We start from the raw sequence: 18326 nt of genomic DNA, 5'->3' as shown, positions 1-18326 counted from the left end.
GAGGAGAACCAAGTACACCACCTTCAGCTCCTTTGGAGAGAAAGGTGGGGTGTGACTGGAATAAATATATAAACGGGCAAACCGGTGAGACAATTATTTGTATGGTTTTAATAGATTTTCTACAGTAAATGTGGGTTTGCTATATAAACCTATTAAAACCGTACAAGTTGAGGAATTTATGCAGGGGTTCGGTTCTGGCGATCGTGCCTAGGCCCAAAATTGTGTCTAGTCAAACACATGGGGTGCAATAGCAGGTGGGATTGTCAAAGTGTTTGTCCCCCTGGGTGCCCACCTCATTTATTTATTTCTTTATTTGTTGGTTGGTTGGTTGGTTGGTTGGTTGGTTGGTTTGCCCATCCATCCGTCCATCCAATTGAATATTGATGATTTACAATACTATGTTGTTGTTGTTGTTTAGTCATTTAGTCGTGTCTGACTCTTCGTGACCCCATGGACCAGAGCACACCAGGCACTCCTGTCTTCCACTGCCTCCCGCAGTTCGGTCAAACTCATGCTGGTAGCTTCAAGAACACTGTCCAACCATCTCGTCCTCTGTCATCCCCTTCTCCTTGTGCCCTCAATCTTTCCCAACATCAGGGTCTTTTCCAGGGAGTCTTCTCTTCTCATGAGGTGGCCAAAGTATTGGAGCCTCAGCTTCAGGATCTGTCCTTCCAGTGAGCACTCAGGGCTGATTTCCTTCAGAATGGAGAGGTTTGATCTTCTTGCAGTCCATGGGACTCTCAAGAGTCTCCTCCAGCACCAGAATTCAAAAGCATCAATACAATACTATACTACAGCATAAATTAGTAGAAATCCGCAGAGAATTAACTCATAACTGAGAAATGCCTGTACTCTGTGAAGGGAAACATACTAGATTCTGCAGCAAGGAAATTCAAACGCACACAAAATATATTCACCCAGATCAGCACAATATACTCAAATATGACTAAAAGCTGCCAGATACGTCTGTTTTATCCTTAACCTTTTAATAAATCACATTTTGTGAATAATACATGATGGGGTGGCATTTGGAAGTTACTGGCATAGCTCACTTGGTTAGAGCGTGGTGCTGATAATTCCAAGGTAGGAGGTTTGATCCCCGTATGGGACAACGGCATATTCCTGCCTTTCAGGGGGTTGGACTAGATGATCATCAGGGTCCCTTCCAACTCTGCGATTCTATGATTCTTTCCCTATTTTAAAAATGAAAAGCGGCATTTCACTGAAAGCAGGGAGAGAGGAAGGGCCCACTTCACCATTTACCTTCTTGCCAATTGTCCATTCAATATTGTTGTCCCAAGCTGCTATTGGGACGCGGGTGGCGCTGTGGGTTAAATCACTGAGCCTAGGGCTTGCTGATCAGAAGGTCGGCGGTTCAAATCCCAGCGACGGGGTGAGCGCCCGTTGCTTGGTCCCTGCTCCTCCCAGCCTAGCAGTTCAAAAGCACGTCAAAGTGCAAGTAGATAAATAGGTACCGTTCCGGCGGGAAGGGAAACGGCGTTTCCGTGCGCTGCTCTGGTTCTCCAGAAGCGGCTTAGTCATGCTGGCCACATCACCCAGAAACTGTACGCCGGCTCCCTTGGCCAATAAAGCAAGATGAGCGCCGCAACCCCAGAGTCAGCCACGACTGGACCTAATGGTCAGGGGTCCCTTTACCTTTACCTAAGCTGCTATTAGAAGCAGAATTGTGGAAGAAAACAAGAAATGAGGTATAGGAGAGGTTTATTGGTACATGATCAGAGTCTATCTCCGTGTGTGTGTGTGTGTGTGTGTGAGAGAGAGAGAGAGAGAGAGAGAGAGAGAGAGAGAGAGAGAGAGAGAGATTGCTTGTGCAAATCCTGAGATCTGGTCCGTCAGCACTGAATACTTTCCCAGAAACAACATACACATTTTTTCAAACATGTATCCCACAACCATCCATGTCAGCAACTTGCTTCTTCTCTTTAATTGTCTACCAAATGACAGGTGGTTTTGGTACGGAAGCACAGAACACGGGGCTTCAGATCTCCGTTCGGAATCGCAGCGTTGTGTCCCCCATTTTCCTCTTATAATCTTCATCAAATACCTCATTCTGAGCTACTGTAAAGTGATTTTTCCAGTCTCCAGCGATCCCTAGAAGAAAGAAGACTACGAATCAGATGTTGAGAGCTCTGGGTGGTAGATTAATCATCTGTTGTTTTAATCAGCAAAGATACGTTTTATTTGGTAAAAGCCAGTTTGTCAGGCTGGGAGGTAATGGGCCACCTGTTTACTTTAGCTAGGATAGCTCAATAGGTACAACATGAGATTCTTAATCTTAGGGCTGTGGGTTCAAGCCTGAATGCCTGAATTGCAGGGGGTTAGACTAGAATCCTAGGGACGCGGGTGGCGCTGTGGGTAAAACCTCAGTGCCTAGGACTTGCCGATCGCATGGTTGGTGGTTCGAATCCCCGCGGCGGGGTGCGCTCCCGTCGTTCGGTCCCAGCGCCTGCCAACCTAGCAGTTTGAAAGCACCCCGGGTGCAAGTAGATAAATAGGGACCGCTTACCAGCGGGAAGGTAAACGGCATTCCGTGTGCTGCGCTGGCTCGCCAGATGCAGCTTGTCACGCTGGCCACGTGACCCGGAAGTGTCTGCGGACAGCGCTGGCTCCCGGCCTATAGAGTGAGATGAGCGCACAACCCTAGAGTCTGGCAAGACTGGCCCGAACGGGCAGGGGTATCTTTACCTTTACCTAGACTAGAATCAGGGGTCAGCAAAATTTTTCAGCAGGGGGCCGGACCATTGTCGCTCAGACCTTGTGGGGGGCCAGACAATATTGTTTTTGGAGGGGGGGAATGAACGAATTTCTATGCCCCACAAATAACCCAGAGATGCATTTTAAATAAAAGGACACATTCTTTGTTGTTGTTGTTTAGTCATTTAGTCGTGTCCGACTCTTCGTGACCCCATGGACCAGAGCACGCCAGGCCCTTCTGTCTTCCACTGCCTCCCGCAGTTTGGTCAAACTCATGCTGGTAGCTTCGAGAACACTGTCCAACCATCTCGTCCTCTGTCGTCCCCTTCTCCTTGTGCCCTCCATCTTTCCCAACATCAGGGTCTTTTCCAGGGAGTCTTCTCGTCTCATGAGGTGGCCAAAGTACTGGAGCCTCAGCTTCAGGATCTGTCCTTCCAGTGAGCACTCAGGGCTGATTTCCTTAAGAATGGAGAGGTTTGATCTTCTTGCAGTCCATGGGACTCTCAAGAGTCTCCTCCAGCACCATAATTCAAAAGCATCAATTCTTCGGCGATCAGCCTTCTTTATGGTCCAGCTCTCACTTCCATACATCACTACTGGGAAAACCATGGCTTTAACTATACGGACCTTCTCCCCACCACAGCGGTACTTATTTATCTACTTGCACTGGCATGCCTTCAAACTGCTAGGTTGGCAGAAGCTGGGACAGAGCAACGGGAGCTCACACCATTGCAGGGATTCAAACTGCTGACGTTCCAACTGGCAAGCCCAAGAGGCTCAGTGGTTTAGACCACAACGCCACCCGCTGTATGACCTACTAACTCTGGTGTATTATTCAGCATGGTGTATTATTCAGTATTATTCGGGCCTTAGTTTCAGTATTATTCGGGCCTTAGTTTGCCTACCCATGGACTAGATGATCCACGTGGTCTCTTCTAACTATAGAGCAGAGGGCTACCATTGGATATTAGCCAATCCAATACCATTGGATATTAGCTATGCCCTACCCCCACAGTTTGGTGCTGGAGGAGACTCTTGAGAGTCCCATGGACTGCAAAAAGATCAAACCTATCCATTCTGAAGGAAATCAGCCCTGAGTGCTCACTGGAAGGACAGATCCTGAAGCTGAGGCTCCAAGCCTTTGGCCACCTCATGAGAAGAGAAGACTCCCTGGAAAAGACCCTGATGTTGGGAAAGATGGAGGGCACAAGGAGAAGGGGACGACGGAGGACGAGATGGTTGGACAGTGTTCTCGAAGCTACAAACATGAGTCTGACCAAACTGTGGCGTGCTCTGCTCCATGGGGTCACAAAGAGTCGGACACGACTAAACGACTAAACAACAACAACAAACCCCCACCATTAGAGGCAGGAATGCTTCTGAATACCAGTTGCTGGAAATCTCAGAAGCGGGGAGTGCTGTTGTCCTCAGGTCCTGCGTTCAGGTTTCTTGCAGTCACCTGGCTGGCCACTGCAAGAACAGGATGCTGGGCCAATGGCCTAATCCAGCAGAACTCTTTTTCTGTATTTATGGCTTTTCCTTCTAGTACCAATATTGAGGTTTTGGTACTATTCAGATTTATTGTTCAGTTGAATTGGGGTGGTTAATTAATCAATAATAATAATCAAAAAAAACCTTAGTCTGTTATTGATCTGTTCATGATCCTAAATCATTAAGGAATGGTGGTCAGAGAGGACGATGCAAGCCTTTTACCTTTGCGCATAAATGGGGAGATGCTGTGGTCCATCACGGCAGCTGGAGCCATCCTATAGTTTGTGGCAGGATTGTCCTTCATCAGTTCAAAGGATGTGTTGTAGGCAATCTTATCCACAACCGAATCTTCCAGGTTCTTTCCCAAGAAATGTACCACTTTCTTTATCTCGCGCTTTGGATCCTGTGGGAAACGGTGTTGAAATAGATCAGCATTTTGATGGTTCTTGGGTATTCGATGAAGCAATTGTGCTTCCAATTCAGCAAGCTTTGCTGAATATATAAAACCCCACACAGGATAAAATGAAGGACACCCATTATCTTTTTGTTGGACCCTTGGCCCAAGTCAGGAAGGCAATTCTTAAGATTTTGCACATTTTTAAAAACAAAAATTATACCGCATATAATCCCCTGCAAGATTTGCTTCTTCCAATATGTCACATAAAATAACCTCAGGGATGTATCCTCTTAGCTCCTACCTCTTTCATGTCTTCATAGAACAGGTATAGGATGGGATGGTCGTTCCTCTTATCCCACCAGCTTTTCACATGGTCATACCAGGATCCAAAAGCCACTAAATTTTGAGAAAGAGCAGAGAAGTGGAGAAATAATAGATGGTTTTTATATATTAAAAAAAAACCCTAACAAGTTGAATCTTGTAATAGAAAACAAGGGCCTATTGGCTAAATTGTAAACTGAGAAGTCCCCAGGTCTAATCCTGTCTCAGTTACATATTTGCTAGGGGGCTTTAAACAAGCCACACTTTTCTCAGCCTCAACTCCCCATCTGCAAAATAGAGGGAATGATTCTGGCTCACTTCTCATGGTTGTCGTAAAGATCACTGAGAAAAACACACACAAGGCATTTTGAACACTCAAAAGGAGTTACACAAATGCCAAGTGTTGTTTTTATTCTCACAGTGATCTCAGCTTGTGGTAGCAGTAGTTTTTGACTAGCCACTGCTGCCTTATTCATTCAGTCATTCGTTTCATAAAACTTGCACACTGCTTGCTTCTGTTTCCACTGGCGTACTCAGGCCTGTGCGGGCTCTGATATTACTCCAGATCAGCTATTGGCACAACAGCATGAGAATAGATTGGCCAGGGGTGAGTTAGGCCAGGGGTTCTTAACATGTGGCCCACGGACCCTGTGAGCTTCAGGGGGGTCTGTGCACCGGACACAAAAGAAAAAATGTTTGCCAGTGCAATAAAATTAAGTGCATGCAAAACTTTGTGTGTAAAGTGGTGCCTCGCAAGATGAAATTAATTCGTTCCGCGAGTTTTGTCGTCTTGCAATTTTTTTCGTCTTGCGAAGCACGGTGTCGGGAAAGTTTTGGAAAAGCTTCAAAAATGACCAAAGTCTTTAAAAACCTCAAAAAAGGCTACCACACCGCGTTCTATGAGTTGCTCCTCGAAGTCAAGTCGCAACTGTATTAACGGTGTTAAGAAAAAGGAAACAAACTTGCAAGACGTTTCCGTCTTGCGAAGCAAGCCCATAGGGAAAATCGTCTTGCGAAGCAGCTCAAAAAACAAAAAACCCTTTCGTCTAGCGAGTTTTTTGTCTTGCGAGGCATTCGTCTTGCGAGGTACCACTGTATGTATTTATAATTGCATTTTTTTCTGAAGAGATGGGGTCTGTAGTTTATATCAGATTCTCCAAGGGGCCTGTGCCCCCACTCCAAGGGTTAAGTATCACTGGTTAATTTCAGTCCACCATCATGTGTGTGGCCAGTTCCATCTATGGCAGCGTTACTTAAATCTTAAAGAAAACCAAGGCTAAAATGGTTGTGAGATCAGAACCTAATTCCACTGACGTTCCCTGTGCATTTCTGCATGAAGATGATGGATCAACATAGATCTGTAATCCACAGGTGCTGGATCTAATTCCTGTAGTCTTAACACCTGGATGGTGATGATGATGATAAGTATAATATAAAGCACATATTCTTCTGCTTTGGCACACACAGAGTTTTCTCCTGGCTTTATAGCTTAAATGCCTGGAGTGTACCACCACTTAGGTCATTCTTTGAGATGCTGATGAGAGCACTTAACTGGCTAGCTATTAACCAAGGAACTGGTTTGAGCAGCATCTTCTAGTAAAGGGGTCAGCAAGGTTTACCTCGCCTGGGCCGGCTCACTCCACTGTAGATCCCTCCATGAGCCAGATCACATGCACAGGTAAGCATGCGCACCCGCAATTTCCAGTGTCTGCTTCCGCACATATGCAATTTTCGGTGCCGCGGAAGTGAGACCCAACACTGCACTGCACCGGTTGAGCACAGCATGCGGGGACTCGCTGAGCGGGCTGCTCAGTTTGGGGGCAGCTCGTGGGCCGGTTAAATGACCCCCACGGGCCGCTTGTGGCCCATGGGCCTTAGGTTGCCTACCCCTGTTCTAGTAGATCAGGGGTGCCCAAACATTTTTCAAAAAGGGCCGGATTTGATGAAGTAAACATGCTGCGTGAGGGCTTTTGTTGAGCTTTTTTTAGGATTTGACTGCCACAGGGGCCGGATAAAACTGACTGGCCAAGGGGCTGGATTAGGCCCCCAAAACGGACTTTGGGCATGCCTGTACAGTGGTACCTCAGGTTAAGTACTTAATTCGTTCCAGAGGTCCATACTTAACCTGAAACTGTTCTTAACCTGAAGCACCACTTTAGCTAATGGGGCCTCCTGCTGCTGCTGCTGCACCGCCGGAGCACGATTTCTGTTCTCATCCTGAAGCAAAGTTCTTAACCTGAAGCACTATTTCTGGGTTAGCGGAGTCTGTAACCTGAAGCGTATGTAACCTGAAGCGTATGTAACCTGAGGTACCACTGTACTAGATTATAAAGCTCACTAAATGCAGGATCACAGTCTGAACTGACCCTCCACCCCCAAACCCATAACAATACTTTATGTTTCCTGGGAAAGTGAAAAGTTTAGCTACATACAGTGGTGAATGGATGGGCAGACTTGCCTCTTCCAGCCATGAATTTCTCCAGGTAGTTGTCCCAGGGACCTGGGTCTGGGTGCAGCTTGTTCATCAAGTCAAAGTGGTAAAAGGAGACAGCGACATCCTTTGCGTTGCGAGCCACGTAGATCATCTTCATAGAAGGAAAGCAGGGGGGAAAACACACAATCCAAATTGTACTGGTAGTTTTTCACCCCAGGTACATCTAGACTGGTGGATTTTTTAATATTTTTTTTGCAAAACTCTGAAACTAGCTGCCTTGTCGGATTGGTGCCCAGTAGGATTACCTTGCAGCCATTTTCCCAGAAGGACTTGGGAAGGAGGTCAATTGGGAGGTGGGTCTTCACCAGGCGAGGAGATGGCATCTGAGTTAATTGTTCTGTGCCTGGTGAGCAAAAGAGTGTTACTAGGTTTGAACAGTTGACCTGGGGCATGAAGGACAGTTGATTGTTCCTGTCGGCCATCATTACCTAGCTGTGGGCAGAAGAGGGAACTGTGGTGAGATCTGTGACCTGCGGGCCAAGGAAACTTCATTGCACCAGTAGGCTAAAGCAACTCAGGCAATGCGTGGATCACTAGAAAAAGCTTTCAGTATGGTAGTTGGGGGAAACCTTCACCCCATGCTCCCTGATTTTACAGAATCACAGAATTGTGCAGTGGGTCATCTGGTCCAACCCCTTGCGATTATCTGGAATATTCTGCTGCCCCATACAGGGGCAACCTTGACATTATCAGCACCACCCTATAACCTGCGGAGCTATCCAGTTGCTGAACTATGACTCTTATCAGCCCGACAAAGCATGGACAATGGCCTGGCATGATGTGGTTCAGCAATATCTCATCTGGAGGTGCACAGATTCCCCACCCCTGTTCAATGATCTGAGAAACAAGGGAGCGTATTGTTACAGCAACACACACCCCAATCTCTGCGGAGGTTCCAGGCATTTACCCAGGGTTCAGTTTCCTTGGAATGAGGCACAGCGGAGACCGTGGTGTCTTTATTACCGTATTTTTCCCTCTATAACACACAGATTTTTTTCTCCTAAAAAGGAAGGGGAAATGTCTGTACGTGTTATTGTGCGAATGTGTGGTCCCTGGAGCCAAAAAATCAGGCAAAAATCAAATCGCGAGTCACGGAGAAGGGAAACCTGAAAAGAGGAAGTGGCTGCTTTCCTGCATTCTGCCTCAGGGTCTTACTGCCCACCCTCCTCTGTTTCGTTGCTGTGTTTGCTCAAACGGAACAAAGAGCAGGGAAAGCCCCTCCCCTCCAGGCAAGCAGAGGGGAAAGCAGAGGGGAAATTCTTTCTAATTCCTCTCTGTGCTCCGGTGCCGGCTGGTTTGGGTGCTTGGGTGGGGGGAAACTTTTGCCTTTCTTTCCTCCCTCCCGTTAAATCCCTCTCCTGCATTCTTAGCCAGCTGCTTCTCTGCACACCCCTCTCATGCTCCTTTTCCCTTCTTTGTTTTTCCTTCCCTCCCCACTTAAAATGTGGTTACAAAGCATAGATCCACATGGATCCTCAGGATCTTTGCATTGGGTCACCCCAAATTCACCATCAGATCACATAGCATGTCCATGGCTACAGCCTGCCCCCCAAAAATCACGCACCCACTGTTGCCTGGGGCTGCAATGGTGCAAAAACGTGGTTAAAAAGCATGGATCCACATGGATCCTCAGGATCTTTGCATTGGGTCACCCCAAATTCACCATCAGATCACATGTCTGTGGCCACAGCATGAAGCACAAAAATGATACATCCACTGTTTCATTCAGAATGTTTTCCCCCTTGTTTTCCTCCTCTAAAAACGATGTGCGTGTTATGGTCAGGTGCGTGTTATAGAGCGAAAAATACGGTATATATGGTTTATTTATAGATGGTACCTCTGGCTGTGAACGGGATCCGTTTCGGAGCCCCGTTCGCACCCTGAAGTGAACGCAACCCGCATCCCCACGTCTGCACGTATGCAGGTTGCGATTCGCCGCTTCTGCGCATGCACGTGACGTCATTTTGAGCATCTGCGCATGCGTGAGTGGCGAAACCCAGAAGTAAGGCACTGTGGAGCGCAACCCGAAAATATTCATCCCGAAGCTACTTCAACCTGAGGTATGACTGTATATACAGCCTGAGCCTAGGATGGGGCAGGGGGCTTCCAGCTTTAGACTCCGGGAGGATCCTGTCTCTCCCATGGCTGCCACGTTGGATTCAAACGGTCAGCCCCCATTGCGCCGTGACACACTCTTCTCCAGCTTGCAAACTGCTTCTCCAAACACAACTATTTCCCCTCTTGCTTACTCCGGCCTACTGCAATTCTGAAACTCCCTCTCCCAAATCTGCATAGTCTTTTGCAAACTACCCAGAGTCCAGGGTGCGACACCGCCCCCCCCCCCCGCCCCCGTGTTCCTTGAGGGGCCATCACCCTGTCTTTTGCACTCTCTCTTAATGGTCCATCTCTTAAAGGCGATTACTTCACAAGGAAGCCTGCCTGGTTTATTTTTTTTAACATGGCTTATACTTTAACATGGGACACGGATGGTGCTGTGGGATGCGGGTGGCGCTGTAGGCTAAACCACAGAGCCTAGGACTTGCCGATCAGAAGGTCGGCGGTTCAAATCCCCGCAACGGGGTGAGCTCCCATTGCTTGGTCCCTGCTCCTGCCAACCTAGCAGTTCGAAAGCACCTCAAAGTGCAAGTAGATACATAGGTACCACTCCGGTGGGAAGGTAAACGGCGTTTCCGTGCGCTGCTCTGGTTCACCAGAAGTGGCTTAGTCATGCTGGCCACATGACCCGGAAGCTGTACTCCGGCTCTCTTGGCCAATAAAGTGAGATGAGCACCGCAACCCCAGAGACGGTCACGACTGGACCTAATGGTCCTTTACCTTATACTTTAACATGCTAAATTCAATGCCGGGCACCCCAGAATTAGAAGGAGGTGGTCCAGGCACCCCACAAATTTATAACACTATAACACTTCCCCTGCTACGGGAAATATTCCCAATAGCCATATTAGAAGACTAGGTTTTTTTAGTTTTCACTATGGTAGGGTTCCTTTTTCTAGTCATCCTCAGCAAGAGAGATGCTGGCAGACAGCATGATTTTGAGAGCTGCTTTAGATTTGGGTTGGCAGGTTCTTTTGGGGTGGTTCAGTGTATGCATTTAAGACTGCTGAGTCATTTATTTTTGGCTGGCATGCTACTCAGCAATTTGTCATTGTGCATGCCTGCCCTCATCACTGTGTGATATACCAGAGGTCGTTTTCCTCTGGTTCTGGTATATATGTCTCCCCCATCTCTTCTTTCACTGTCTACAGCATGAGAAGGCAAAGTAAGGCCTGAGGGCCGGATCCGGCCCAATCACCTTTTAAATCCAGCCCACGGACGGTCCGGGAATCAGTCTGTTTTTATATGAGCAGAATGTGTCCTTTTACAATCATATCTTGGGTTGAAGTACCTTCAGGTTAAGCATTTTCGGGTTGTGCTCCGCAGCGACCCGGAAGTAATGGAGTGCGTTACTTCCGGGTTTCATCGCTCGCTCATGCGCAGACGCTCAAAATTATGTCATGCGCATGTGCGGAAGTGGCAAAACGTGACCCACGCATGCGCAGACACGCAGTTGCGTGTTACGTTCTACTCAGGATGCAAACAGGGCTCCGGAACTGATCCCGGTTGCATCCAGAGGTAGCACTGTATTTAAAATGAATCTCTGGGTTATTTGTGGGGCCTGCATGGTGTTATTACATGAGTAGAATATGTGCTTTTATTTAAAATGCATCTCTGGGTTATTTGTAGGGCATAGGAATTTGTCCATTTTCCCCCTTCAAAATATAGTCTGCCCCCCCCCAAGGTCTGAAGGACAGTAGACCGGCCCCCTGCTGAAAAAGTTTGCTGACCCCTGGTCTACAGCAGGCATAGGCAAACTCGGCCCTCCAGATGTTTTGAGACTACAATTCCCATCCTCCCTGACCACTGGTCCTGTTAGCTAGGGATGATGGGAGTTGTAGGCCCAAAACATCTGGAGAGCCACGTTTGCCTATGCCTGGTCTACAGGCTTTTCCTGAAGGCCCACTTAAGGATGGTCCAAGAGCCAGGATAAGACTTCTTTGACTTGGGTCCAATCCAGCACATGCCTCTCCTGATCTCCACTGCTAATGATCACAGTGCTAGGCTGTTGTTTAAAGTGAGGTGAGCTGTCATCTCACTCATTTTCAGGCAGAGGTAGTCAAGGCTCCATTTGCACTATGCATTTAAACCAGTATCACATCACTAAACAGTCATGGCTCCCCCCAAGGAATCATGGGAAATGTAGTTTGTTAAGGGTGCTGATGAGTTGTTAGGAGGCCCCATTCCCCTTCACAGTGCTACAATTCCCAAAGAAGAGGTGTAGGCTGTTAAACCACTCTGAGAATTGTAGCTCTGTGAGCAGGAAATGGGCCTCTTAAGAGCTGTCAGCACCCTTAACAAACTATAGTTCCCACAATGCTTGAGGAAACCATGACTGCTTAAAGGGACGCGGGTGGCACTGTGGGTTAAACCACAGAGCCTAGGACTTGCCGATCAAAAGGTCGGCAGTTCGAATCCCCGCGACGGGGTGAGCTCCCGTTGCTCGGTCCCTGCTCCTGCCAACCTAGCAGTTCGAAAGCACGTCAAAGTTCAAGTAGATAAATAGGTACCGCTCCAGCAGGAAGCTAAACAGCGTTTCCGTGCGCTGCTCTGGTTCGCCAGAAGTGGCTTAGTCATGCTGGCCACATGACCCGGAAGCTGTACGCCAGCTGCCTCGGCCAATAAAGCGAGATGAGCGCCGCAACCCCAGAGTCGGACACGACTGGACCTAATGGTCAGGGGTCCCTTTACCTTTATTTAATGACTGCTTAAAGTGGTGTGATACTGCTTTAAATGCATAGCAATGGTGGCCTAACCATCCTAATTTCTTCCCTGCACCTGCTCCCACTCCCACACTGCTCTTTTTTCTCCTAGTTTGGGCGCCGGATGTTATGAAGAGGGAAAACCACCCTCTGAAAATTACGTGTGACCTAAACATATAAAATAGCCTCACTCACCTGCCAGAAATGTGGGTTTCTTTTATGCTCCCTTTCCTCAAGGCACGGAAGAGGAGCTTTGATCCTTGGCCAGAGATCAAGAAAAGATAGGAAAGGAGAAACCCAGAGGAAACTGCTTATTCCGCCACCCACTTTAATTTTTACCTGTTCACCTCGGATCTCTGAAATGCAAGTTCACTCGGTAACTCGCACGCAGATTTACCTGCTGGCATCTTTCCTGGGGCAGCAAATTCCAGCATGGGCACTTTATTGAAAATTGCCCGTTTGCTTTTGTCGGGATCGCCATCGTTCCTAATCAAGTCCACAATTTCACTCATCCACGTGGTGCCTGGAAACAAACAAACATACAGGAATGAAAAGTAAGACAGGGAATTTTCTCAGAAGTCCAAATGGGCTGATAACACCTGCTGAAACATCTCCAGCCAATGCCTTAAGATCAATAAGGTAAAGGTAAAGGTACTCCTGCCCGTATGGGCCAGTCTTGACAGACTCTAGGGTTGTGCGCCCATCTCACTCAAGAGGCCGGGGGCCAGCGCTGTCCGGAGACACTTCCGGGTCACGTGGCCAGTGTGACGAAGCTGCTCTGGTGAGCCAGAGCTGCACACGGAAACGCCATTTACCTTCCCGCCAGTAAGCGGTCCCTATTTATCTACTTGCACCCGGGGGTGCTTTTGGACTGCTAGGTTGGCAGGCGCTGGGACCGAGCAACGGGAGCGCACCCCACCGCGGGGATTCGAACCGCCGACCTTTCGATCGGCAAGCCCTAGGCGCTGAGGCTTTTACCCACAGCGCCATCCGCATCCCTCTTAAGATCAATAGGGGTGTCCTAAGGCAGGCTTCCTCAACCTTGGGCCTCCAGATGTTTTGAGACTACAGTTCCCATCATTCCTGGCCACTGGTCCTGCTAGCTAGGGATCATGGGAGTTGTAGGCCAAAAACATCAGGAGGCCCAAGGTTGAGGAAGCCTGTCCTAAGGGACACAGGTGGTGCTGTGGGTTAAACCACAGAGCCTAGGACTTGCCAGTCAGAAGGTCGGCAGTTCGAATCCCCGCGACGGGGTGAGCTCCCGTTGCTCGGTCCCTGCTCCTGCCAACCTAGCAGTTCGAAAGCACGTCAAAGTGCAAGTATATAAATAGGTACCACTCCGGCGGGAAGGTAAACGGCGTTTCCGTGCACTGCTCTGGTTCGCCAGAAGCGGCTTAGTCATGCTGGCCACATGACCTGGAAGCTGTACGCCGGCTCCCTCGGCCTATAGAGCGAGATGAGTGCTGCAACCCCAGAGTCAGTCACGACTAGACCTAATGGTCAGGGGTCCCTTTACCTTTTATGCAGCCAGTGGGTTGTAGGGTGTGTTTTGTGGAACCCTTGAAAAGCTCCTAATAATTAAAATCTATTGACATGCATAGGTTACATCCATGTAGCTCAACCCCGTATGTGCTTACTAGGGTGCAAGTCTCACTGTTTTCTTGTAGGGCTTGCTCTACATGACTCGAGCCACAGACTCTCTATAGCAGGCATAGGCAAACTCCGGCCCTCCAGATGTTTGGGACTACAATTCCCATCATCCCTAGCTTACACGACCAGTGGTCAGGGATGATGGGAATTGTAGTCCTAAACATCTGGAGGGCCGGAGTTTGCCTATGCCTGCTCTATAGGGCACACTCTTCCTGAGGCATTCCCTAAATGTGTAAACACATGGCAGGGCAGTGGGGACAAAATGGCAGCTTGACGTCTTCTTGTGCATTCTTGTACAAGATGGCAGCCCCCTTACAGGCGAGCCTTCTGTACGACCTACACATTTCAGAAGCTGCCCTCCTAACTCATAGAGGGCAACAATGGCAGGGAATGGGTGCAGGGGTGCCAAGTTTAATAAAATATTGGGGTGGAGCCCCATCCTGCATAATCGGTCACATGACGCAGTGCCCGCACACCATTTGAATGGCAATGCCCATCAACTTTGGTAGAGCTTGGCCCCCCTCAAATATTTTATTGGCGAGGGGCTGAAAACCCCTTGGCCCCTAGGAGTTGGGCTTTGTGATGTTCTGGTGTTTATAAATAATATTATGTCTGTGTGATAATATTAGAGTAATCAGGGCAAGTTAATAGGTGGGGTAAGTGTGTAAGAAAGGGGGATACAGGGCAAGGCCTTCTTGGTGGCTGCTCCCAGACTCTGGAACTCCCTCCCTGAAGAAACTAGCCTGGCTCCCTCCTTGCTGTCCTTCCGGCGGCAGGTGAGGACTTCCTTGTTCCAACAGGCTTCTGGGAACTGACTACCACCGTTAGACACGCCAAGATGGGCCACACCAGACAACAAATTTTGGGCAGTCATCGAAAGGCAGCAGATTGTCAACGCGGTCCTGTCCCCCACACAACGCTCACCCGATTTGGGGTACGTGGATATCACGATATCATCCGGCCTGCTCTGGAAACGGTCGACCCTGTCCCAGTCAAAGGAGAACGCGCAGACCATGGGGATGCCACGGACCATCTGCCAGTCTTTCCGAAGATAAGAATCTGGGGTGCCCATCTTTGGGAAGGCGTCAGGCAGTGCAGTCAAAATAAGAGAAGACGAGAGGACCACCTGCAAGACACTTTGCCGAATAAAATGCAGGAGGGGGGAGAAGTGGAGCTACGGCTGAATCTTAGGGGTCAAAGTCCCCAAATGACCATCCAGAGAGGGACAGATGATGGAGCCAGTGGCAAACAGACCCAATGCCACCACTTAGGCCACTGTGGCCATGCTCTGCCCCCACCCCTCTGGAGTTTATTTTGGCCATCTATTTTCATTTTAAAGGTGATATAGTACGGGAGCGAAAGGGACGCAGGTGGCGCTGTGGGTTAAACCACAGAGCCTAGGACTTGTCGATCAGAAGGTTGGCGGTTCGAATCCCCACAACGGGGTGAGCTCTCATTGCTCAGTCCCTGCTCCTTCCAACCTAGCAGTTCGAAAGCACACCAGTGCAACTAGATAAACAGGTACCGCTCCAGCGGGAAGGCAAGCGGCATTTCCGTGCGCTGCTCTGGTTCACCAGAAGCGGCTTAGTCATACTGGCCACATGACCCGGAAGCTGTACTCCGGCTCCCTTGGCCAATAAAGTGAGATGAGTGCTGCAACCCCAGAGTCGGCCACGACTGGGCCTAATGGTCAGGGGTCCCTTTACCTTTACTTATTACGGGAGCAGCTGACCAGGCATGCATATGTTTACTGCTACTCATATATATTAATCTCAACTATATATTAATCTCAACACATACAGCATTATAAAGCAGTCAGATATAATAAGATTTTCACAGAACAGCAACGGCTGTTTCAACTAAAACTCAGTCTCTGCACATGGCAGAGAGCATAAACTTTGAGCGAGAGACAGCTCGAGAGAGAGAGAAGCGGGCAAAAAGAGGAAGTGAGTTTTTCAAAGATTTACGGACAAAAATATCATCTCATCAGAACCAACTCAAGAGCAGCTCCACCTCTACACACTGACGTTATCTTTGAGCAGCAGTAGATCATTGCCAAAGCTTCTGCCTTCACAACCACGCCAGGCGGCAGGGCCGGCCCAAGACATTTTGACACCTGAGGCAAGCCACAAAACAGTGTCCCTCCCTGGCAGGGATGATGGGCAAATGAAGATGTATACCAGGGACAAGGTGCGGAATCAAATCAACCACAGCAGGTGGCTGAAGTGGGAATCAAAGGCCCGCTTTGAATCATGTCAGACCCCAGGAGACCCCAGAGAGCAGTTTCTGGGGTGGGGGGAGACCAGCAGCACCTCCTATTTGCCAAGAGGCTGCTGTAGAAACAACATCTGGAGTGGGGTGCCAAGGAGGCAGCAGAACCAGCCTCCAAGGCGTGCATGGATTGGCGGCACTAACAGGTGATGCATTCCTTGGAGGCTGGGTCTGCTGCCCCGTGGGTCTTGCCGCCTGAGGCGGTCGCCTCACCTTGCCTCATGGTGGGGATGGCCCTGCCGGGAGGATCTGAACAACCAGTCAGCCAAAATTGCACCCCTGAATATTTCAAGTCACTCCTCATTAAAGAGTAGCCGAAAGATGCCCACCTCAAATTTGAAGTTCAGGCACCTCGTTCCTCTTTGCTTTTGCAGCTTTCAAAGGCAAACTTTCCTCCCAAACTTTTAACAACAATTCCAAATTGAAGCATTCGCTCTTCCTGCTCTGCCCCACTCCACCCTGTTTCAACAAGTTCCCAAACTTGGAGCCCTGATCGACTTTAGGAGAAAAACAAGCAGTTGTTTTCTGAAAAGCTGCGGCGTTATTTAGACGGACAAAAGGGGGGAAACGGAGGCTTACCTTTCCTCATAGACAGATGGTACTGCTGTAGTGGCGAAAGACAGCGAGTTGCCCAGGAGGTGGTGTGATTTTTTCACAGGGAAGGGTTTAGGGAGGCTTTCTTCACAAACAAAAGAAAATAAACCCTCGGGAACAAGGCCAAGGAAACCAAAGGTCTCAGTTGCCCAAACAGAGTGTGTGTCGTGTGGGAGGGGTTGGGGAATGGAAGCTGGGCTCGATGCCAGCGGAGAAAGAATGTCCTCGGCTGAATAGCTTTGAAATAAAAAAAAGTTTGGAGGAGAAGTCTGAAAACAGTCAGGTTAAGCCGCATTCGAAGGGAAAAGAAATCCACTGGACTGGAAGGTGTTTAAAGGATACTTGCAAAACCATATAGAAAAATCAGAACTCCTATTAGAAGAAACAAGTTCCGTTTCAAATTGTTGTTGTTTAGTCGTTTAGTCGTGTCCGACTCTTCGTGACCCCATGGACCAGAGCACGCCAGGCACCTCTGTCCTCCACTACCTCCTGCAGTTTGGTCAAACTCATGCTGGTAACCTCGAAAACACTATCCAACCATCTCGTCCTCTGTGGCCCCTTCTCCTTGTGCCCTCCATCTTTCCCAGCATCAGTGTCTTCTCCAGAGAGTCTTCTCTTCTCATGAGGTGGCCAAAGTACTGGAGCCTCAGCTTCACGATCTGTCCTTCCAGTGAGCACTCAGGGCTGATTTCCTTAAGAATGGATGTGTTTGATCTTCTTGCAGTCCATGGGACTCTCAAGAGTCTCCTCCAGCACCATAATTCAAAAGAATCAATTCTTCGGCGATCAGCCTTCTTTATGGTCCAGCTCTCACTTCCATAAATCACTACTGGGAAAACAAATACTAAATAAGATGGATAACAATGTGCAATAGAAAAAGAAGTATGAAATTAGGTTAAAGGTGTGTGAAAGAAAGTAATAGAAGTGGAAAGAAATTGCAATTGAGTAGATTGGAAGTCTAACACAAAGGTGGGGTGAGGGGTGGTGGATGGTGATGGGGAAAGGAATTATCTGTGGGACTGAATGTAGGTATGTTTGAATATTTTTAAGGATTGTATGAAATGTATGTTTGTATGCTTGTATATTTGCAATATCTGTGTATTAATGCTGAATTATTTTAACAATAAAAACTTTTCAAAAAGAAAAGAAAAGAAATCCAAACGCCTCCCTTTGCTGCTCTTGGTTTTCAAGAGATCTGTCCTTCCTTCTTCCTAGTCAATGATTTCCCCCCCTGACCTATATTTTCTGAACAAATACGATGCGTGGGCAAGGTTGCCAACTGCTGGCGATTCTGAACAGGAAGCCAGAGTCAGCTTTGCTAGCCATGGTGCAACACCGCAGGGTTGTTGCAAACCAGGGACTGGGAGCCTGTGTCAGTGGTCAGGGATGATGGGAGTTGGGAATTGTTGTAAACAAAACTTGCCCTTTTCCCTTATGGGGTACCCAAGAGCCCATATAGAGTCCTTACGTAGGTTCCCTATTGGTAGGAGAAAATAACAGAGGCCAACCAGAGAATATTGAGAAGCAAAGCAGCTAGTAAGCTTGATCTTTACTGATCTGTCGCAACAGGGTGCTC

The 18326-nt window shown here is 48.4% G+C and overlaps 1 protein-coding gene across 2 annotated transcripts; it reads right to left on the bottom strand.

Annotated features, from left to right (window-relative positions):
- Positions 1–1705: 1705 nt before the first annotated feature.
- On the bottom strand, positions 1706–16909 carry LOC114582459 (sulfotransferase 1B1-like). Of its 2 annotated transcripts, none has more exons than XM_028703498.2 (8): positions 16736–16909; positions 14810–15021; positions 12633–12758; positions 7664–7761; positions 7383–7509; positions 4905–4999; positions 4429–4609; positions 1706–2112 (listed from the first exon to the last, which is right to left on the bottom strand). In XM_028703498.2, the coding sequence occupies exons 2-8, from the start codon at positions 14955–14957 to the stop codon at positions 2000–2002; spliced, it is 888 nt and encodes a 295-aa protein (XP_028559331.2). In that variant the 5' UTR covers positions 14958–15021; positions 16736–16909; the 3' UTR covers positions 1706–1999. The 2 variants fall into 2 exon arrangements, with proteins under 2 accessions (XP_028559331.2, XP_028559330.2); XM_028703497.2 differs by having other exon boundaries at positions 14810–15011; positions 16736–16874.
- Between the last annotated feature and the right edge of the window lie 1417 nt (positions 16910–18326).

The sequence above is a fragment of the Podarcis muralis genome, chromosome 13 (assembly GCF_964188315.1).
Source record: "Podarcis muralis chromosome 13, rPodMur119.hap1.1, whole genome shotgun sequence".
Taxonomy (NCBI): domain Eukaryota; kingdom Metazoa; phylum Chordata; class Lepidosauria; order Squamata; family Lacertidae; genus Podarcis; species Podarcis muralis.
Note: the sequence above shows the minus strand (reverse complement) of the source record. Positions and strands in the feature narration are given on the sequence as shown.

Coding starts and splice junctions, on each gene's coding strand:
- LOC114582459 (XM_028703498.2), bottom strand. CDS start 14,957: ATGGGCACCCCAGATTCTTATCTTCGGAAAGACTGGCAGATGGTCCGT. Junction 7,762..12,632: donor CCCAGGAAAGATGCCAGCAG/GTAAATCTGCGT, acceptor TTTGCTCACCAG/GCACAGAACAATTAACTCAG. Junction 7,510..7,663: donor TCTGGGAAAATGGCTGCAAG/GTAATCCTACTG, acceptor CCTTCTATGAAG/ATGATCTACGTGGCTCGCAA.